Raw genomic sequence first — 22,471 nt, 5'->3', positions numbered from 1 at the left:
ACCCACATAGAGAGATCAACATATATTAGCATATTCTGATGTACCTCTAGTTACAGTAAGAACTACTGTTAAACTGAGTCTAAATGAATGCTGACAGCCTATCAGAGCATGTGGTGATGAATACAGCAAGAATCAGAACAGTTTTCTTTACATACATTATATTGTCTCAACTACACGTCTCTAGACTTTTAAAGCAGATTTGATAAAGGCATTACATTTTTTTAAGTAGATTTAGATTCCACATGACAAGATGAAGTGAGGGGAACATTTTATGCCTTACATTTCTTAGAAGTCTACTTTGGATATAGAAACCATTAAAAAGTTGCAAGTAACTTCAAGATGAAAGGCATTAGCAGCTTTTTAGAAAAGGATAATCACAGTCTTCTAGAGATTTAATGAGACTTAATTCACAGAAGCTTTTGACTTGGTCTGCTGTTAATTGAATCAAAGTCGATGATGATCTTGTTACATTTTGGCTTGAATTCCCTAAAATAAAGAAAAATACAGATATTAGTTAGTGAGTAGTTAAAACATTTTGCTTGCTTTAGCTCCAGCTAAATTTTTGAAAGAAAAAGTCCTCCTTGGATTCACATAGTTTTCATCTCTGTGGGAGCCAATTACAGTGCAACAGACTGCGAGAAACCTGGACAAGAAAGACTAAGACAAAGACACATGGAGTGGGTTAGCCTGTACATTCTTCGGCTATTGGAGTTCATAAATTACCCAGGAGTCAAAGGACTTCTAACAACTTAGCTGCAGGTGGTGGCATCATGTTACCAGGGCTGGGATTTTTGTTCATATATATTTATATTTCAAATACTTCACACATAAAGATGTATACGTAAATGTGTATGTAAATATTTCCATACACTGTGCATGTTTATATATATATATATATATATATGCGTGTGTGTATATAAAATATTTGAAATATATTTTGATAAATATTTTGATCTTTTTTTTCCCTCACCAAGTTTTCAAAGAACTTTGGTATTTTGCCTCAGTGTATTTTAATATTTTTTTGTGCTAGGGGAATAGATCATGTTACATATTGTACTGGGGTAAAAACAAACTAGTTAAGAGGAAATCATTTAAAAATTGTAACTTTAGAACTATAAAATTAATACAGACACAAAATGTTTCCTTTTATTATCATTAGAGCATCTGCTACAGCAATTAGTAAGTAAGGTATTTGGGGACTGAGCATATATTTTACAGTCTACCAGTAAACAAAGGATTATGCAAATAGTGTGGATTTAGTGCCTAATTAAGCTCTGCAATTCAGTTCAAGAGATTCATTAAGTACCACCTACATCCTTAATAATCAATACAAGAATGAAGAACAATCAACATAGAAAAGCTCATGCTGCTGACCACAAAATCTCTGAAGGACTGCAACACACTTTGTCCAGAATAGCAGTCCGAAATACAAGAAACACTTCTCACCCTGTAGAATTTACAAGATTTGACTTGCAAGAGAATGATTTATGCTTCTTAGTCAAACAGTCTTAGTAGACACAAAATACACTGAAGGCCTAAAACTGAATTTCAAGTACTGCTATATTTTTTCATGGTTGTTTCTTAGCCCAGTAGGTACCTTTCATCCTAAAATTTTATCTGTCAGAATTGTTATGTTTGCAAATTTTTCAAAGCCTTTGTATTAATATTGTAAAAACTTTTTAGAGCTGCAAAGCCTTCCTGACTGCATAATTACCCTCACCCACAGCATGCTATTGCTATCAAACTGGCTGTTGAACAGATCATAGAATGGTTTAGATTGGAAAGGACCTTAAAGCCCATCCAGTCCTAACTCCCTGCCATGGGCAGGGACACCTCCCACCAGAACAGGTTGCCCAAAGCCCCATCCAGCCTGGCCTTGAGCACCTCCAGGGTCAACTTCATCTGGCAGTTCCCTCAGAGACATCTCATCGGGTCCCACAGACTTGTGCACCTTCTGGTTCTTTAGGTGGTCTTGAACCTAATCTTCTCCTGCAGCGGGCTGTTCTTCATTATCCCAGTCCCTGCCTTTGCCTTCTGTGACTTGGGCGGTGTGGCTAGAGCTCTTGCCAGTGAAGACTAAGGCAAAATAGCTTTGTTGTCCCTCCAACAAGGTATCAGGGCGGCTGAAGTCTCCCATGAGGACCAGAGCTTGTGAACATAAGGCTGCTCCTATCTACAGAAGGCCTCCTCCACTTGGTCTTCCTGGTCTGGTGGCCTGTAGCAGACCCCCACTATAATGTCACCTATCCCTGCCCTCCCTTTAATCCTGACCCTGATTGTCTTTAGGTATCTCTGCCAGCATCTTTAAAAATCCTAGTCGTCAAACATTTTTCAAATTCTCTTTAAGGCAAATATTCCATGCTTTACACTCTTATCACAAGAAAAGCTGACCAAAGAAGACTGGACAGCTATAGGCACCAATAATTATATACGTTTGGCTGGTTTGATACCCGCCTAAATTGACTGCAATGTGAAGATACTAAGCTTTCAATACGTATCAGGTAATCCGTAGAAAATAAATTGGTCATTTCAGTCCATTCATAGGATAATTCATGTTGTAAGGGAATTGAGGAGGTCATCTTACCGAACCTCCTGTTCAAAGCAGGGTCAGTGATGACTCTGAGCACAATGTAACAAATGAACCATCACATCCACAATTTCACTGGCAGTCTCTAAAGAAAAGTCCAGGAATGGTCCAAGTGGACCATTTTCTCATACAAACATTATGAAACTGAACTTCAACCATACTCTAGGGAAAAACAATGGTGCAACAGTCCATCAACCCAGTATCTTTTGCAGGCATACAGATCAGAGAAGAAAACGTTGCACAATGCAAAGAAAAAAACAATTGCCCTGAAGTTGGTCTCTGTCACACATCATTTTCTTCCTTTCCAAAATAAAAATAAAGTTAATTGAAAGCTCTCTTGCCTGTATACAATACCAGCTAAATCAAACATCCGCCGTGCTGCTGTCATTTCAGTAGTGTCGTGGTACTTGTCAGACATAAAAATAATTTCCTTTATGCCTAGAAAGGTCATACAGAAAAAAAATATTAGGATTATATTAAAAGGAGAAAAAAAAAAAAAGTAATGACATTAGAACTGGTGCACAAAATCAGAGAAGACGGCACTCATCCACATACTTTAGAACTCTCTGATCCGTCTCTGCTTCCCAAATATTACAGGTTGCACTTGAATAGAGGGGTGTGTAAGGAAAACAGTTCTCTTAAAAATGTTAGAGAATATTTTCTCCACTTTCACCTAAGTTTACCACAGAAAACCAGAACCAAAAACTTGCCAGCAAACCCATAAGATAAATGGACTAGAAAATAAGTACTTTTGCAAAAAGTTATTGAAAACTTGCCTTTTTACTTCTCTAATGTGGATGAAATTCCTCACAAAGAACTTAACCCCAAATGTCATTCCCCTTCCAAATGCATAGTTTTTTCTTTTTCTTTTGTTTTCCATTTTATAAATAACTTTAAATCCCAGGTTTAAATCCTTATAAACACGTATTCTCTCAAATGGTTGAATGATCTATGCTTAAATTAACGATTTGTGCTGTACTTAGAGGAGAAGCGTAAAGGCTGACCCAAGAGAAGTTACAAATGTTTCAGAGCCTATCAATATCTTACTGTATTAGCGGATACCATAAATATCAATACACTGCTATTTTTCTGCTGACCGAGCTGCATAAGGAAAAGGATGAGTGAGTGACTACACTGAGTACAAGCAACAAATCTATTTTGAAAACCATTTGATTTTTATTCCGTAAATAAGAGAATTAAGCATACAGAATATGATTGTCTTCCACCTTCATTCCTCTTCACTTCAAGCCTTACTGACCAAAATAAAGAAGTATTCTTTTTGCTGCTTTCTTTCTTCCTAGATTCCAATGGCCGTTAGTGGCAAGAGGAAATCCCCAGAATGGCAATCCATGCTAAGGCTGCAAAATATATGCTGCCTTAAGCAGAGATTTTTATGGAACTGAAGCCTATTGCAGATATGCCTAATCTGGAAAAGGCGACACATTTAGGCCAGCACACTTGCTGCTGTGGTACAGATTTATAACAATTGTAATGAAAGACATAATTAAATAGGATCATAGAAGTCTTATGACATTTATGCGCAAAGATATTTTAAAATCTTCAAATATCTACTATGCATCACATTCAAATTAAAATTTCATGTATATACTCCCAACAGACCTTTTGTCATGCAGAAGTTTATTTCTTTCTGCCCTACTCTATTCAATGTGTCAGAGCACAGTAAAATTGACAGTAATTATATGCAAAGCCTGTGTTGTTCTTTGGCAGCTCCTGGTCTAAGAAGTTACAAACCTAAATTAGAAGCACGCTTAGAATCACAGAAGATGCAATTAGCACTGGAAAAATTTGGCACCATTCAGATGCAAAAAAACCCCACAAGTAGCATCTTATGAAGTTGACAGTGCAATTAATTTAGATCTAACAGCAGCAATTTAACATCAAATACATCCGTGATAAGATACCAACAAGACGGCAGCTCTGCAACCCTGACAAATCAAGCTGGCACTACTCCTTACCTGCCTGGATGATGAGCTTTGCACATTCATTACATGGAAATAAGGCAACATACATGCTGCAGCCTTTCACGTCAGCTGAGTTTTTGTTCATGATGGCGTTCAATTCAGCATGGCATACTGATTAAAAAAAAAAAAAACCACAATTCATAATACTGTTCATTAAAATAAATCAGTCAAACTAAAATTAAAGTGTTACAATATAACTGCTTACATCCTTTCAAAGGCAAATAGCTTGCACAGCTTGTCATAAAGGGCAAAGGAAGAAATAAAAGCAGAAATACCAAGATCAATGAAGGTCAATTGTTCTGACCAGGCTGCCGATTAGTAATGATATCATTAAGCACATTAGCATTGCCATTTGCTAACACCTATAGCAGGCAACAAAGCCTTAGGCTGTGGGCCAAGTAGTTGCAACCACCCTAAGTGAAGCAATATCTCACAGCTTCACAACTCTCTAGAGTATCTAATTGCCAGTATAAAACAGCTCATTTATGTGTTTACATGCACAGATAGGAACATTCTTATGGTTATAAGAGCGCACTGTGTGCTCTTAAAGGCAGGAGGATCATGAAGTAAAACTGAGCGGCTCTGTCCTCTGGGTCCCAGAACTGCTCAGCGCTGCTGCATGATTCTCTCACCCCAAGAATACACAAGACACACTCAACCATAAAAACGTCCCAGCTTTAATATTAAAGCGAGTTTACTGCTCATTAAAAGGTGTCAGACTTCCCAAGCAAGAAAACAAAGTCCTCTATTTCGCCATGGATTTCAGATAGCCCAGGTAGCAACAGACAACCCTGCCTTATTCCACCATAACACAATAGCTCTTTCTGGACAGGTGGCAACTTAGGGTTCAAGTTTTTATGCTGTACACATCAGTACGTTACCTAGCGTGCCTCAAACAAAGGTGAAAAAAGCTCAGTTTATGTCATCCACCGTGAACCTCTGAAAAAAACATTAGGAAAGAGCATCTCTGCTAGAACCTCCTGTTTACACCTAGGAATGACAGCGAGTTGCATAATTCATACACCTATCTACTAAGAAACTGTCTGGTACCCTGACTTACTTCGTAAACAGGTGCTGAAGTGAAGCGTGGGTTTGAGCTCATCTAGAGACCTGCATGTGCAGACATTAAGCGTTTTTCTTCCCCTGCTCATCTTGAAGAATGAATTAAAAAAATCTTCTTCTCCCTTGCATATATGGGAAAATTAAAATGGGCAAAGTTAAGAGCCCAAGTTCACAGTAGAGTTGCTACTATGCACTGACCTCACGTGTGAATGATCTCACTGCACAGAGTAACTGAGTGTTGCACTTTCAACATGCAAGAACCGAATGGAAATGCTTTCCGTATGTGCTAAGGGTCTACATGGAATTTTCTATGTAGCAGCTAATGCACTAGAAATTTACAGCCTAACTTACAGCACACAAACTTTTCCATGTTGGCAAGTCACAAAGGACCAAACACTTGCTAAAGAAAGCGGAGCATCAACTTCTACAAGCAGTCCCCAGAACTGCCATGATTATGCTGCCCACATACCTTCTCATAAACAGTACAGCCAGAAACTAACATAAAAAGTAGGAAATTAACAACGAAAAAGAGGTTTCTATTACTATTATTTCTATTACTACTGTAATCAAATCACACAATTTTAAACATGTTCCATTAAGTATATAAGATATACTATTTTACGAACTTAGAAGACTCAGTAAATAATTTTAACTCCAAACATTGCTGAGTTGCAGTAATCTTACCTTCACATGAAACAGCCACAGAATTATTTATCTGGGGCTACAGAAGGTTGAGGGAAAAACAAAGCATCATAATTTCAGCAGCTGGAACCAGGTTGTGTTGACAGGTCAGAACATCACTTTTAAGTTTCTTTGAACAACATACTTACGTCCCAGGCACCAGTCTCGAAGGCCTCCAGAAAGAAGGATGAGGGAATGTTTTCAAAGGCTCACAGAAGTAAAAAAAAAAACAACAAAAAAAAACCCACAACCCTAATTCCTTCAGTAAATATTTTTCTTTAACTAAAACTCAGAAATCTTCAGCCATAAAATCAGACACATTTCATTATTAGTACTACAACAAGCTTCCTTCCTGCACTGATGAGAAAGAGCCTTTAAGAAACTGCGGAATTCTGCAAATTTTCAACAACAAATCTCCCAAACAAAAACAATTTCGGGCCAAAAATAACTTGTAAAAGATAATCAGCTGGACTAAGGGAGGGAAACTATTTACCTCCTGATCATGCTAATACAATCTGAAGTCAAGAACAAGGACAACTCTCTAGAGTGGTGAGACAAGGACAGACCAATGATAACAAGGGAGAAGTAGAAACTAATCATTCCAAGACAAGAAGTAGCGAGGTCTCTAACAAAACTGGCAGAATTTAATTTCAAAAACAAAAGGAGGTGGGCTTTGCATGCACACTGTTGATCAACTAAATACCCCTTACTGCACAAAGGAGTAGGGAACTAAAGACTTACATTGATTCAAGAAGTCATCTTTTTTCTCCAGTATTTTTTTTTCCAGTTTAGTGGGCTATTAAATACAAAACGATCCTGTCTCAGTAGTTGGAACTTGGAAGACTATTATTCTGGGGTACTGCCATTTTATGTGTCTTTGTTGCATACGTTTCCCTAGACATCTGCTACTGGCCCCTGTCTGAGGTGTTATGTTAGATGGTCCATAAGAAGGTACAAGCATCAGACAAATATTTTCAGGTTTTCTGCCATCGCTCTTGATCCCCTCTTCCTCGTTTTCCCTCTCTCTGGCAGACAGGCATTGACTACTGACCCATTTATAAATAAGAAATTTCGATGGGTAACAGATTATCTCATAGACCTGCCAAACTTTCTATAGAGCATTACTGAAGGAAACAGAAATCAAATCCAGGAGTCCAAAATCTCTAGGTATAATAAGTACCACATTTAGAGTATTACAAAGTTTTCTAGCCTGTTAAGAGCTCCAACTAGGATTAGTAACATATTGTTCTCTCTCAGACAGTAAGAGGCTAACTTAGAGTAACCTTTCACAGGTGCACAGCATTCAGAACCCTGAAAGCTGTTTATTTAAACAGACTGGTAGAACTAAGAGTTTTTACAATACCTGTGGGGGCCCCCAGTGTCAGTAGTGGTTTGGGCTATTTTTTTCTTTTTTCCTTTTTTAAATATTATTCACATATAGTTAATATTATAGTAGGTCTGCAACATTGGTTTCTATGTTGGAAAAGTGACTTGAAAAGTATTCTCTAAAGACTTCATTAGCCGAAGAAATAACCATGCAACGAGAAGTTAGTGTGTCCTGTGACATTCCCACCACCTGCTACAGTGTTTGTGAGAGGAAGAAAAAAAAGCAGAGGGATGACTGCTTTGTTACTGCTAGTATTAATTAATACTGTGTTTCCATCTTTTCTAATTGCATATTGCTTCGTGTTGTATATGTAAGATAGCACTCATCCTTAAGCCTACCTGTAAAAAGGTGACCCCTAATAACCCTACTAATGGTCATTTTTCAGTAATTAAACGCTTACCATGAACACGTTCTTGCAGTGTCAGAACTATTCTTCCCACCTTCTAAAAGTGTTCTGATAAATGATTTTATGGGAACCATATGATTATTCAAAATGCTTATTAATTCTGTTAAAAGACTCATATGCCTGATGAAGACCTGAAGGGACCACCATAACATGTCACCTTTTAAAAAGAAATCAAAAGGAAGGCCTCCAGGGAGTGACCTGATGTGATTAGTTACTAACAGAAACAGACTAGGAATTTAGAGAAATTGTGTACTAAATATGGTGTTATGCTTAAAGGGAACACAATTAAATGAATACAGACTGTTGTGCAACAAGTTTTGACCTACTTATTAACATAAGATTTTATACTGCCACGATAACTAACTTGACAAATACTACAGGTTCTTGATACAGATAAATGGTCCTAGCAAGGTGTTCTGAAACATAAAGCTGGCACAGAAATAAATACAGGGAGTTCTGTAATTTGGCCCACTTGTTCTCAGTCCTTTGGTAAAATTTGCACCTTTTCATGTTCTTGCCCCTCATCCATTCAGTCTTTGTCCAAGCTCCACCTCTACTGTTACCCTCTACTCGCTGGACCTGATAAAGCAAGGATCACAGAAGGGACTAAGGTGTTACTGAAATGCACGGGGTCTGAAGTGCCATCCCTTGGGGACAGTGGTCAGTGGATCCGGAATTTGTAGAATTATGCCAATTATTTTTTTTAACCCTTTGTGAAAGCGCGGGGATGGGTGCAGGTGACTACATTAGCAGAAGGCAGGACACTGACGTAGGGCTGATGCTGCCCTCAGCCCTTCTTCCTCCGTGTGTTGGAGGAAGGGCTGTTGCTGTGCTCAGGGCAGGAAGGCAAGAATAACATGACCAGATTTCATTGGAGTCAGCCTGTTCAGACTGCAGTCAGGAGAAGGGAATGGCCCCACCTCACTAATTTGTACTCAGCCCATCTATGAGCATGACATAAAATCTGCCAGGGCAGGCCAGGAAAGCCCCTCTCAGAACCTCAGAAGCACTAAGCCAATGCAACCCATTTTCCAGTTCCTCCCACGCTGCTCCAAGTCTATTCAAATCTCAGCAAGAACACAGGGCTGTTTCTTAAGGGACAGTTAGAACAGGAGAAATTTCGGTGTTTCCAAATCTCCAAGCTTTCTAGAGATTTGGTGTGTGACACTAAAGTTGGAAAGAAATCCATGCAGGACAAGTGAGTGAGTGGCTGTAGGTAGAGACTGTCTCCTATAGATCCTCCTTCCAGTTGAAGCCTCAGCTTTGCACTGCCAGTTGGAGAGAGAGCATCACACTTCTTCATAGTGCCTTATCAAGTTTTGTGCTGTCAAAATAACAGCTTCTACAGAAGTAACATTTGCCTGAATATCTTCAAGTGTTCATCTCTTTAAAAAGATGACGAAAAGCTCATAATCCTAACACGACAAAATGTTGCTAACAGTTTGTTTCATTTTACACAGCAGGTACTCTTCAATTAGAGTATACTTTTTGCCACAGCACATATTTTATCATATCTGAACCTGTATAAATATTTGTAAGCATATTTACTGAATATTTTCCCTATTGCTTAGGAGGTTTCTATATTTGCCAGTCATTTTAATTTAAAACTCTCTTAATTAGAGACTGGTTGTCAAATAGATGTTCTTAGATTACAGTGGAGACAGAGGGCATAACAGGAGCGCAGCAACTAGCATTAGTGGGAAGACTTACGATAATAGGAGAAAAACATAGTACTTTAAATGATCAGTGAGAGGAAACTGTGCATCATCAAATCCTTGCATTCATCTAACAGTAATAGAGGGCACTTACTTTGACACTGAAAGCCAGAATTTCGTCTAATTATTAAGAAGGTTCTACACACTGTATTGAACACAAAGCTTTAGGAAGAGCTTTTAATAACATCTTAGTGAAGTAGGTATCCAAAACTAGCCTTCAGTTTTTTCTCTCGTGTGCACAGAAACATCCCCGTTCCTGTCACTGACTGGCAGCCTGGAAAGAACCAGTTCCCACAAAGCAACAAAAGCCTGATTTTCTGCTGTGAAAGATGGCACTCTGCAAAACACTAACTACTTTCTGACACAACAAGGCCATACTACTTAACTGTTCAAATATATTCTGCAGCTCAAAAGAAAAGTTGTAATCAGTTTCAAAACTCTCACAAGGAATGTGCAGTACCGGTACAGGCGATCCACATTAGGATTCCAGGATTGTACAAATGCAAACATCTACACTCTCTAAGGTAAAGTGAGCACTACCTCCCACATTTTCATGCTTTCTTTCAGTAGCAGCTCAGATTACACTTAGGTATGCGTAAATTCCTTTTAATTTTTTTTTTTTTCTTAAATCAAGCACAGCCTGTTTCTTAACACTGAGCTGAACAGAAGCCGTACTTCAGGGTGCAGGTTAGACGTGTACAACGTACCATATATTGCAGCAGACACAGATAACTGAGACACTAGGGAATTTCAAGCCAACAGGTTTCAAGATGCAGTAAAATTTAAGAGTGATGGGACTTGGTTAGCCTTAAAAAAAAATAAAAGTTCAAAAGATTACTGTTATCACTAAGTGCACAGGGAGAGGGAGAAAGGAAGAAGAAACATTGATGGCACAGAGTAAGGAAAGCTAAAAGAACAACGTTGGCATACACAATAATGTATAAACTAACAATAAATAAATCTAGCATGGAAACAGGAAGTTTTCTAGCCATGAAACAATGAAAATGATCAGAGCTGTGGGGTCAATGTACCCATCTGTTCTGCTGGAGCTCAATAAATTTATTATAGGATCATCTAACAGACTTCTGCACAGATAGCCTCTGGGCCCAATCCCCTGCTATGACTGTGCTACTAAACACGGACAGGGCCAGGGACTGACCCCTGGCCCCGAGGCCAACTGGCACAGACTGGCTCCTGCTCCTCTTTCTCAGGGCTCCAGCAGCACTACACAGCACTTGGCCCCGGGTTTCCTCGCGGCTCCACATCTCCAGAGTCCCATGGCAACACACACATATTTTGTATGTTCAAAGTGCATAAAGAAATGAGATGGCTTTTTTGCAGCCCACCAGTGGTATTTTCACAGCATGAAACAGAGTATGCCTTGCATATCCCCCAGTACGGCCTGAGGGAGAGAGGAAGGTTAAGCATACCATCTCAGCAGGCTTTGCATGATAGGCTCATACAGAATGAGAGCTTTCTTACAGCCTTTCTTCCACCCTGGCTTCTGGAGCAGTCTCTGAGTAAGCCATTTGCAGAGAAACACCCAGGCTTTGTTCTGGAGAAAACCAGTCAGGGTGGTCCAAAACACCCTGTGAAAAAGTTAGTTGATGTTTATACCTAAACTAATACAGTACATAAAACCAGGAAGGAGGTCAGCACTCAAATTCAACCCCAGTCCTATCCTGTAGCGGTGCAGATGCATAAAATAGCTCTAGAAGACATCTTCCAGGTTAGTCTGGTGGTACATGCACAACTGTCGTCAGCTTTACCCTATAAGTTACATTGCAGCTGTAGTGAATACAGTGCCAGCATTCCCATGATAAGCTAATGGAGCACACAGTAAGACTGTATCATCTGCGAACAAGCTAGTCAGGAAAAGTCAAGGATAGAAAGTTCAATTTACACAAATGCTGTGATGATTAGTAAAAGCAGAAAGGAAAACATGACAGTTTAATGAGATTTTAGCAGTGATTCTATGTGTCTCTTTGCATCTACCAGAATTTTTTTAAGCAGAAGATTTTTTTTTATATATACTTGTCTGGTCTGTCAACTGTGCTATCAAGATTAATAAGAAACTGCTAGAGTTTAAATGATCTGTGAATTACAAAATAGGTCGTTTATTCATCACAGCAGACATTTTACGTTACAAAGTTGTGATTTTTTTTAATGAGGTGAAGACTAAGATTCTTTGGGGGGAAGGGTGCTAGTTAGACCAATTCCTAGAAAGGAAATCAGCTCTCCAGGCTGTTAGATTGGTTAGTGCGGTTTTTAAACATCATGTGTTACGAGGTTTTTACTCACTAAAACATTCTGCATCTTTTGGAGTCAGTGTTAACTAAAAAAAAAAAAAAAAAAATCTTACAATATCTCCTGCTAAAATTCCCCACAAATCCATACAGTTTTTTTAGTTTAAGTTGATCAACTTTATATTAGACCGCCCTGTTTCTGCATCTCTCCTGGAACGTGCTTACATGCCAAAGACCACCCACACTGATCTTAGTTCCGAACTGAGACCTAACAGCAAGCATTACGACTCAACCAAAATCAATATTCTGTTTTCAGTACTTTGTATTTAATCAATGGGCTAATGCTTGTTTCCACACCCTATAAATAAAGAGCAGTCATACCACGCGGTACCGTTATGGGACCTTCATTGTACGTAAAACCACTGCTGCTGTGCCTTAGAGCAGATGTTAAAACTTGGCAGGAGCTGGCCCTACTATCAGCAACGCATCTCTTAAGAAAAATAATAATAAACTGCATCAAGTTTAAGAGTTAATGTTAGAGGTTTTATAGCAAACTGGTAAACTGAATCAGGACAAGTACCAGAGTTGTAAGAACTCAGATACAAAACTGATTGAGCTGAACCACTGCATATAATCTTTCACTTCAGTGCTATAATAATGTCAGTTTTCAGAGAGAACTTTGGGTGAAACAGGGAATTTCAAAACTAATGCAAGTCTAATTTCTGTATCAGATCAATTTTTGTAAGCTGTAAGAAAATAAAAAACAGGAATTAGTAGATACTGTATACTGAAGGAGTCAGTATCTTTCCAAAAGCCAGATTCTGGTGCTCATTTCCCCACACCTATGTAGGAGGAAAGGGAGAGTTCCTCAGGGCTCTTGTTCAGCTTTGTGACTCTTCCCCCTTCCACTCCTGAGCCCAGGACAGACTAAGATGTGGCACAGCACGAAGGAGCTCCTAATACCCATTTTTCCTGCTCCACTGGTCTCATCCCACAGAGGTTCAGCACGAGCTGGTGTGAAAGCAGAAAGATGAAGGGGGATGGAAGAGAGAGTGCACTCTCTCCTTCTTTATCAGTCCTAACCACAGTTCCTGCCCAACATAGGCTACTGAGGGCCACAAGGCAGCTCCCAATACCATTTCCATGCCCAAGAGGCAGTCCTCATGGAGTGAAGCCTGAGGCAGTCCACTGGGTTATCTTCACTGGTTCCTTCAAGCCTGTGGCCCAGAGGGGCAACAGTACAGCCTTGTGCCACCAATATTCACAGAGAACCCTTCAAAGCAGGCTTGCAGAAGGCCAAACTAAGCCTGCTGCAAAGGCAAAGACAGGATCCGAAGCAGCACTCACCTATATTTACCATGAAACTGTCGTTGCTCTTCACTCATCCTCTCAATTTAGTAAATGTGAACCAAATCATAGGTTGAAATGAACAGTGCAAGTCACTTTACCTGTAGCAGGGCAGATCTACTGCATACCACATAAGATAGAGGCACGGAATGACAGAATGTGATGATATACTTCAAGACAAACAAAATTCAACTCTTTCATAATATGCACTGTCTATGCCATGAACATCTGAACACTGGAATTTCCAACAGCCACTAGAGTTTACAATTTTAATACCGCTACTTTAGACACAATTATTTGTTTTGCATATACATGCTCTCAGTAATTTCCGTGGAGACAAACACACCGAAACAGCAATCATTTGCATACGCTGTGACTGTGTGCTGATGAGCTGCATTCTATTTACAAGTTTTCATTACATAATCCAAACCAGCTAACCATTCATGAATATATTTCACGAGGAATTCAGTCCTTCATGAAGACTTTTCATTTACTTTCACAGCTGTGATTTTTATCCTGACATATCACACGTGCACATTAACAAAGTTGGCTGAGTGGAAGAAAAACTGACTGACGTTTTACCAAATGAACTTTCACATATACAGACATCAAAAGCTTGATTTGTCAACCACAAGATGCCTTACCATAAGGATATTTTGTGTCTAGTCTATGTGCTGCTGTTCTTGTCCAAGGCAGTACATCATCGCTGCAGCCATTTGGCATCCCATTGTATCCAATTCCAACAATCTTGTTTTCTGAATTTACAATGCAGGCACCAACCTAGATAAAATAAGACTTATATAGTATCAGCAGCATGAAAAATAATGTATCAACAAGCACAATAAAATCTGAACTTGAAAAGCCAATCCTACAAATGTAATTTAAGAGATACAAGCGTTACCCTGTATTAAGTCGCACTGTCTTGAGCACAACAAGGATACGATAACCAAGGCCACAACTGTACCTAACTGGCAGAGCTTTAAAATAAATCAGGGCAGATGCAAGCCCGCTACCCTCTGGTTATGCAGTCCCAAACTAGTCTGCCAGCACCATTCCTTGTCTGGCTATAAAGTGAACCAAGTTCAGGGAGTAGGACCAGCACAGAACTAACTGTACTAAGTGTAAGTTTTCTTCCAGTTTAGCTCCCCAAACTATCAGCAGGAGCTAAAGAAAATGGATGGAAGATAAATTAAAATGTGGTAGTGTTGACCTAGTGATAAGCTCACAAACCTCTGTGGCTTGTTTACGCAAACATGCACCAAAATACCAGACCATTTAACCGCCACCCTTTATTACTTTAATAAAAGTCTGCACAGGAGCCCTACTTTTAGGGTGACGAACTGCCCCATTTTTACATTTTCTGTCCATATTTTATATGTATTGAAACAGCAACAGACTTAATTTTACTTTGCACGATGTGTTTTTAACCAGCACTTGGGTAACAGGAATTTAGTCCTAAATAAGTATGATTCAGAGAAGTGAGAGCCATAATGTACAGAAGCCTGCAAGTAATTGAGCAAGCTGTTAATACACATTTTAATCCATTGCTTTGTTGGGATTTTCTTCCAAAAATTTGTCACACAAAAGAAGACTAACAGGATGCTGGGCGCTGCAGAACAGCATGTTTCAGGAGAGGTTATCTATCAACTCCAACCGATGTTCAAGTGCAAGAGAGGCACGTGAAAGAAGTAAAGAATGGAGAGAAAGGCAATGAATTGGAGGGACAAGGAGAACTGGAAGGAGAAACCAAACTAGATGACAACTGAAATCAATCCAAGAACAAAAAACAGGGAATTTTTATACTCTTACAGGTGAGGAAAAGGAACTTGCTAAAATGCTACGTCTTAAAAAATTACAGCCTAAAACTTTCAGTAGTTACATCCTCCTCTAACAGTAACCATATTTATTAGAAAAAGAAGAAAACGTCTATGTCATCTTAACTTTCAGATGAAGAGAAGATTTACAAAACTCCAAGCTGCAAACGTACACACAGAATTATACACATGAGGTCAGACCCAATAAGAGAATTTCTGTAACAAAAAGTGCTGACCATGTTAAAAATTCAATAGCTATATACTGAAATAACTTTTAATAACAAAACCCTGAAAGTGCTACATGTGCATCTGATGTGATGTGCAACACAGATTAGGTTATGTTACTCTTATGCACTGCCTCCTTACCTGAGAACTTGGATCTTTGCTTCTTTGTGCTGACAAAAATGCTACGGCCATAAAATATTCAGGCCATTCCAAATAATCCTCTCGTTTTCTGCAGGATGCTTCATTGCCAAAACTATATTTTATGGGAAAATAAATAAATAAATAAATAAATCAGTAAACAACACATATGTACAGTTATTACAGACTGTATTCTTTAAATGTGTACAAGGTTAATTTAACCAGGATCAGACTGTGGCTAAGACCACCATGTATTCACCAATATTTTAGCAGTAAAATAGTCAGTGTTATGTGCTTTCCAAGAACTTATATATGCAACATTTCCATTCAGGGGAAAGGCACCCAAGTGAGGTTGCAAATTTCAGTTTTAGATAAGAAGGCTGAGCTATTCAGAGCACTGAGCTATTCAAAGACAGAGCAATTTATCCTTGATAGATAACGCCTTGTATATTTCTAAGATTCAGGTATATCATGTACTGGCATTCTTTTCGGTCAAACAACATAATCTTTTTTTTATGATGACTGCGCTAACTGCAAGCCTCTAATCTAAGCTATTTTGTACTTCTGCCTACAGCAAGTGTTCGTTAGATTTCTATTTGGAAGCTTCCTGTGCAGGCTTTCGTTTCTGTCTGTACAATTATAGCCGTGAGTTTGCCTCTCAATGCAACACTTACTGGCAACAATCTGACCTTGTAAACTATTCTGATAGGCCCCTGCTAAGTTGCTCTTGAGATTAGCCTCCTAAAAGAAGATACGAGATAGATTGAAGAATTCTTCCCTTACAATATGTAAGTGTGGCATGAAAAGTAGTTTCTTTCCCTACATTGGGGGGTTTGTTTGGGGGAACAGGCAGGGGGGATGTGATTCATCACTTTCTTTTGCCTCCTTATGGTTGAGAGGCTGCTTGGACAGCATAAGAAAAAATTCTGTGCTTTCCAGTTCGAAGAGGGAAAAGACATCTCTCTCTCCCCTCTGATATATTAAAGCTTAGCAAATTTCAAGGAAAATATTGAATCCAAATAAGCTTCCCCCAGATCCCACTTACCATTGCTACACTTGAAAAACAAACTGATGTCATGATTCTAGCAGCTCTCCAGTGATTCATGGAACATCTCAAATACCAGACAGTAAATAGCCTATAAAAATACAAGCAGTGCAGTACTTTTCTTCTTGGGCCCCTCTTACCAAGGACTACAGCTTAAGGTATTTTAGGAAAAAGAGGAAGGAGACTGAGACACCCTTCTAGCAATGTTGAGCCATGCAGAAAAATACTTCATAGGTAACTGCAAGTAGCAAGACATCTTGTAGCCACTCTAGTACCAGCGCCTTCCAAGCACAAACATTAGAAGATAAATATTTTGTTAGTTGTTATTTTTATAACAAAAAAATATAATAGCATATATTTGAGGCTTGCAGTTAGCTTGTCACACTGAGGTTACACTATTTATTGAAGAGAATGCTGGTACACAAATGATAAAACTACAAAGGTGCTATCTACTAAAACCAAATTGCTACTTTTGAGTTGTTTGTATATGGCATCTTACAACTAAGCAGTTTTGGCTTTTCCGTGGAATGAATGAGAATTATCATTGAGGCCATCATCTCAGTGTAAGGTGGGAGAAACGTATATTCTCTGTGCAACCAGCACACCTCTCACACTGACAACACTGTAAATAGCATGAAAAACTGTCAATTGTGAAAGCAAACACAAAAATGTGAGTGTCCAAACTACCCTCGATCACTTCAGCTAAAGGGTTGGAATGGTATCCTACTAAGAAAGAATAGGGTGCAGAGAACAAGTTCACAGCAGAAAGATTTAAGGCTTGCCTTACTATTCTTGCCATTTTTCCACACCAAACTGAACTGTGACAGGTTAATTAAAATACAAAAAAAGTACTTAAACTGATTTGAGTGATTATTTAAAAAATGTCACAAAAGCAGGTTTACACAATCCAAAACACCATCAGACTTCAAATGATTACTCTAATACATTCCAAACTAAGTGACATTCACAGGGATGTCTTCAGAGAGCCCTCAGCAGAGACACAGAAGACTCAATGCACAACTACACCAAATGAAATATTCTGAGAAAAGCTCTCCAGAAAAACAATAGCACTCTGAAATAAGAGATCCTGAGATCTCCTTTTGTTAAATTATTCCCTAGCAACCCTAGTTATTCAAAAAACAACAAAAGCCCCTATTTACTTTGCTTATAAGTACAGAACGCTATGTAAGTGGAAGTCCCTCAGAGTACCAACTTAACAGGGAGAGGAGCATATCTGAAAAATGAGCAGAAGGCTTACATCAAAGGGAACACAAAAACAAAACAAAAAACCCCTTACTCAATTACTTCTACTTAACATCACAATGTTTGGCTAGATAATTCCCTCAGCTCAATGCACAGGAACACAGGAGTGTGAAATGGATATAAAACACTTCATTTCTGATTGAGCAGAAGCCAAGGACTTGGCTAGCACTCAAGCACACAGAGGAAAATTAAGTTTATAGATTTTGGGCAGCTGGTCATCCTCCTCACACTCATTTATAAGTTCTAGAATTGCACGAATAAAGGCTATTCTAGAAAATATGATAGCTGGCTGTAAAACGCGCAAATAAGGTTTATCCTTGTGATAATTCCTAAGAACTTATGAATAAAAGTGATGGGAAGTAAAAGCCATGAAGATAACACCACTCAAGGAAGACGGAAAAAAAAATCTTCAAATTCTACAGTGATTTGCAGTCTGAAGGGAAGTCTGTATAAACTGTATTTCAAAGGCAAACAGAGAAAGATTCTGTAACTAAAGGACAATGCCTCTCTTCTCAGCTCTTTTGCATCCATCCAGGTTTCAAGTAAGCTAACAGGCTGTCTCAGAAAGGAAGTAGCTTCATTCAGCCACTAAAAAATAAAAAAAGTCTTCCTTAATGAAAGATGTAGCTGAGGATCCTAGAACAGAATACATCACTTCAAGATTTATGGTGGTCAGTTACACAACAAGGTAGCACAACTCAGGAACAACAGGGTATCGGGCTTTTTTTTTTTTTTTTTTTTTCCTGCAGCTTTCAGGTTTGTGATACCACGTGCGCTATACTCCAACTATAATGTATTAAAGAGTTGTTTGTTTTTTTCTTTTTCTGCAGGATGGATTATGCTCCTGAAGATCACCTATCAGTGTTCTGACACTCAACTTGCAGCAGTTAGGGCAAGAAGGAGGGAGGGAATTTTTTTAAAAAGTATATAAATAAAAAAAGGCCAGCCGGCTCCCCACACCGGCCCCGTGAGGGCTCCCCGTGTTGCCTGTGACCGGCGTTGTACCAAGCGGGCCCGCCAGCCCTGAGGCTCGGCACCTTTCCCCGCAGGTCGCTACACCTTCCTCACCGGGGGGCAGCTTTTTGAGAGAAAGCAGAAAACAAACCTCCCCCACCGAGAAGCGACACTGAATACCAGCACCCCGCTTCTCCCCTGCTCAACCCCCAAGCCCCTAATCGCAGGCGCTTTCTAGAAACACCCAGCCCCCCGCAGCGCCCCGCGGCCTGCCCCCGCGGCTCCCCGGCCGAGAACCGGGCGCAGCTTCCTCGAAAGCGGCCGGCCCGGCCCGGGAGCCCCCCGCTTCCACCCTCTCCGGGCCGCCAGCCCCGGGGCCGTGCCGGGCAGGAGGCGCCGGAGCCGTACCCGTTAACGTGGCCGGGCCGCTGGGCGCTCATCCCGCCGCTCGCCTTCGCCCCTTGGCGCCAAAGCGGGAGCGGGCGGGGAAAGGGGCGGGCGGGAAGGCGGGCGGCCCCGCCGCCATGTCGCGGAGAGCCGCCGGGGGGCCGCCGAGTTGCCTGAGGGGTTGAGGCAGCTGGGCGAGCGCGTAGGCCGCGCATAAGTTGTAAGAGCGAAATAAATGTGCGTGCTGGCGTGATGTGTGTGTGTGATTTCGGCTGGGGGCTACCCAGGCTGGGTGTTTGGTCGCCTTATTGGAGGCACGCGAATGGGAGCAAGTTACTGAGGTTTGCTTTTACAGGGCTGTGAGATATCACCAGGAGCCTCCCCAAATCCATCCGTGTCTATCCAACTCATTTCCCACTGGAAACAGCGACAGGTGTGACAAACTCACTGATGGACAAAAGAAAAATGACTTTGAGGGCAGCCCTGACACAAGTTTGTGCACATGAGCTGTGCAGCACGCACTGTACCATTGTCCTGAATAATGGTCACCAGACATGGCCGAAATAATCATTGCATCAAAACCCATCCTCTTAAGCTAAGATGGCATTTCTGGGCAACTGGGCACACAGTAGTCCTACCCCAGAAACTGTCCATAGAGTCCCCACATGCTAACCAAATGCACAGCAAACTGCAGAGGTGAGTATACCAGGTGATGTAAAGTACACCAACATGGGCTGTGAGAAGGTGGCCAAGTCAAGGATCCCACCACGGTCATAGCTATTCTTGAAACCATCCCAAAAAAGAGAGCCAAGGTGATTGAAACGGAGATATGCATTGCTAATATGTTCATATTTAGATGGCTGCATCAGCTAGCTGTCTTTTTTTTTGTTGTTGTTGTTAACAACTGACAAACCATCAAGGATGAAAACGTTACCTAATTTTACAGATAGTCCTATTTAGTTGTAATGAGAAAACTCAGCATAAGCAGCCTGTTTTCTAAGTTTTTCAGCTGTCAGAGTGGAAAGCATACAGTTATTTTGGTTTGTAACAGTTCCGTATTCACAATTTCATATAGACAACTAATGTTCATGAAAAGGAACAATTTAAATGCAAGAAAAAGAAAAGAAATTTAATAAAGGTAGCATCAGTCAGGAAAACATGAGCCTGAAGGTGAAATGAAAGGCCTGATTATGGCTGATCACGAAGAGAGTTAAAGAGCACTCATTTAATTAATCTGGAGAAAAATTTAGCATAATGCAGTTCAAAAAGTTTGCTACTATCTGTGTATGTGTTTCTGCACTCTTGAAGTATGAATTAAAATTAATAGTGCTACGATTGCCTATGCCATATTTATTATTTTTCATAATTAAGATTCTGAGGGCAAACCATAACAACTACTAACCTTTCAAAAACAGCGCTTATATGCTGATCATATGCACTGAATGATGGATTTTCTGTTCTGTGAACACAGATTAAGAGTTCTTACAAACTATTCCCTGCCTTGAATTTATCATGTTTTCCAGCTTCCAGGACACTGTGGTATAAACATAGGGTTGCACTGAGGGCAGTTAGCTCCTCTTTCTACAGGTATGGGGCAAAGTCCTGCAGCCTGGTCTGTTCACTAAGACTTTTCTGGTGTCTGCCTACTTTGCAGCTCCTCTGCAGCTAATTGTCTGAATCCTCATCTCTACTACCTTTGTTTTACACTGTGATCTAGAAGTCTATTTGCATCCTTCATCTGTCTCAGGACCATTCAGATCTTTGTGATAGAACTGGAACGCTCTACCTCAAAGCCCCTGTTAAGAAAGGCATGCACTCAAATAGGCTGGATTTCATCTAATTTTGTATCTGACATTTTAGCCCTTCCTTACACATTCCTTGTTTGTTCCACAGAAGCAGGATGTATATGAAGAAGAATGGAGTACCTCAGGTACTCTTTTATAGTTTGTTGGTTTTTTTTTGGTTGTCTCTGATTTCATAGATGAAAGCCCTGAGCATTAAGTATCGTGAACTTGCTGTATAGATGTCAATAAACAATCTGAGCTGATTACAAATATTTTAGATGCTCTTCTTAATGAGAAGTGATGCAACTTTGAAAGACATGCTAAATGTATAACCATCTGTCAGGATGTTTATATTTTTAGCTTAATGCTTAGGAAATGTTCATCTTCTACCTTTTGTCGGTTTTGATAAAAGCAAATTAAGTTGAGTTTGGGGTTTCAGACCCTCTCCAGGCTTCAGACCCTCTCCCCATATTCTTTCTGCTTGCAAACACACACTTTTAACTTTGTTAATGTAGCATATACAGAAGTTTACTCAGAGAGTAATGTTTGCTATTGGCCAGGTTATGGAGTATACAGTTTGCTAGATGACCCTAAAATCAATCCCAAAACTTAAGGCAAAAGTAAAAAGAAATTGCTGAGTTGTCACTTTTTTTCTCTAATAGAATAATGTTTTCAGAAACTAATAACTAAATTTAGAAAAAAAAAAAAAAAAAATTAAAAAAAAAAAAAGTCAAATAAATATGACAATATGTCTATATCTGCCTATTTGTTTACATCTGGTTCTTACCTGTCTTTCAGAGAAATACAGCTAGCTGACAGGATAATTTTCGTAGTTAGAGAAGGGGTCATTTTTAGGCAAGTCTCATCATCCAAATATTTTTCCAAATAGGAATTTCTACTTGGGTTAAACTTTTTCTTCCGTACTTGCTTAGGCACTGAGAACACACTCAATGCAAATGCAGCTGCTCATATATGCTGAACTTCTCAATTTCTATAGCCAATTTAATCATGAATTTATGACTTCCTCACTGGTCAAATGACATTTGTAGCAATGTAAGGCTTTGTTCTGTGAACAAACTCCTATTGATGGAACCCTCTTGCTGGAAGACCTAAACAGGGTTAGCTGCAACAGCTTGTTAGTAAAGCAGCCCATTAATAGGCTGCAAAAACCTGTTGGATTTGTATAACATATCATTTTGTATAGGGAGCATAAGCATTTCAGAATCGCAACAGGAGTTTTAAATTATTACCATCCTTTGATCAAAACTAAGTAGGATGATATTGTGATACATTTGGTGCAGGTAAAAGCCTGTTGCAAACCCACTGTTTACAAACTCAAGTGCCAAAATTCAGGATGTCAAGTCTGTGTTTAGATGCCTACAGTTATACAGGTTTGTGAACACAGAATGCCAAAAACACTTGATGCTTTCAGTAAAACTGTGCATGAT

The 22,471-nt window shown here is 39.7% G+C and overlaps 1 protein-coding gene across 1 annotated transcript; it reads right to left on the bottom strand.

The window, feature by feature from the left end:
- Positions 1-407: 407 nt before the first annotated feature.
- Positions 408-19,378, bottom strand: DCTD (dCMP deaminase; the record flags this gene model as incomplete). Its single annotated transcript, XM_084286053.1, has 6 exons — positions 408-486; positions 2,929-3,025; positions 4,564-4,680; positions 14,058-14,193; positions 15,594-15,705; positions 19,305-19,378. The coding sequence occupies 6 exons, from the start codon at positions 19,376-19,378 to the stop codon at positions 408-410; spliced, it is 615 nt and encodes a 204-aa protein (XP_084142179.1).
- Between the last annotated feature and the right edge of the window lie 3,093 nt (positions 19,379-22,471).

The sequence above is a fragment of the Netta rufina genome, assembly GCF_964035555.1.
Source record: "Netta rufina genome assembly, chromosome: 4".
Lineage (NCBI taxonomy): Eukaryota > Metazoa > Chordata > Aves > Anseriformes > Anatidae > Netta > Netta rufina.
Note: the sequence above shows the minus strand (reverse complement) of the source record. Positions and strands in the feature narration are given on the sequence as shown.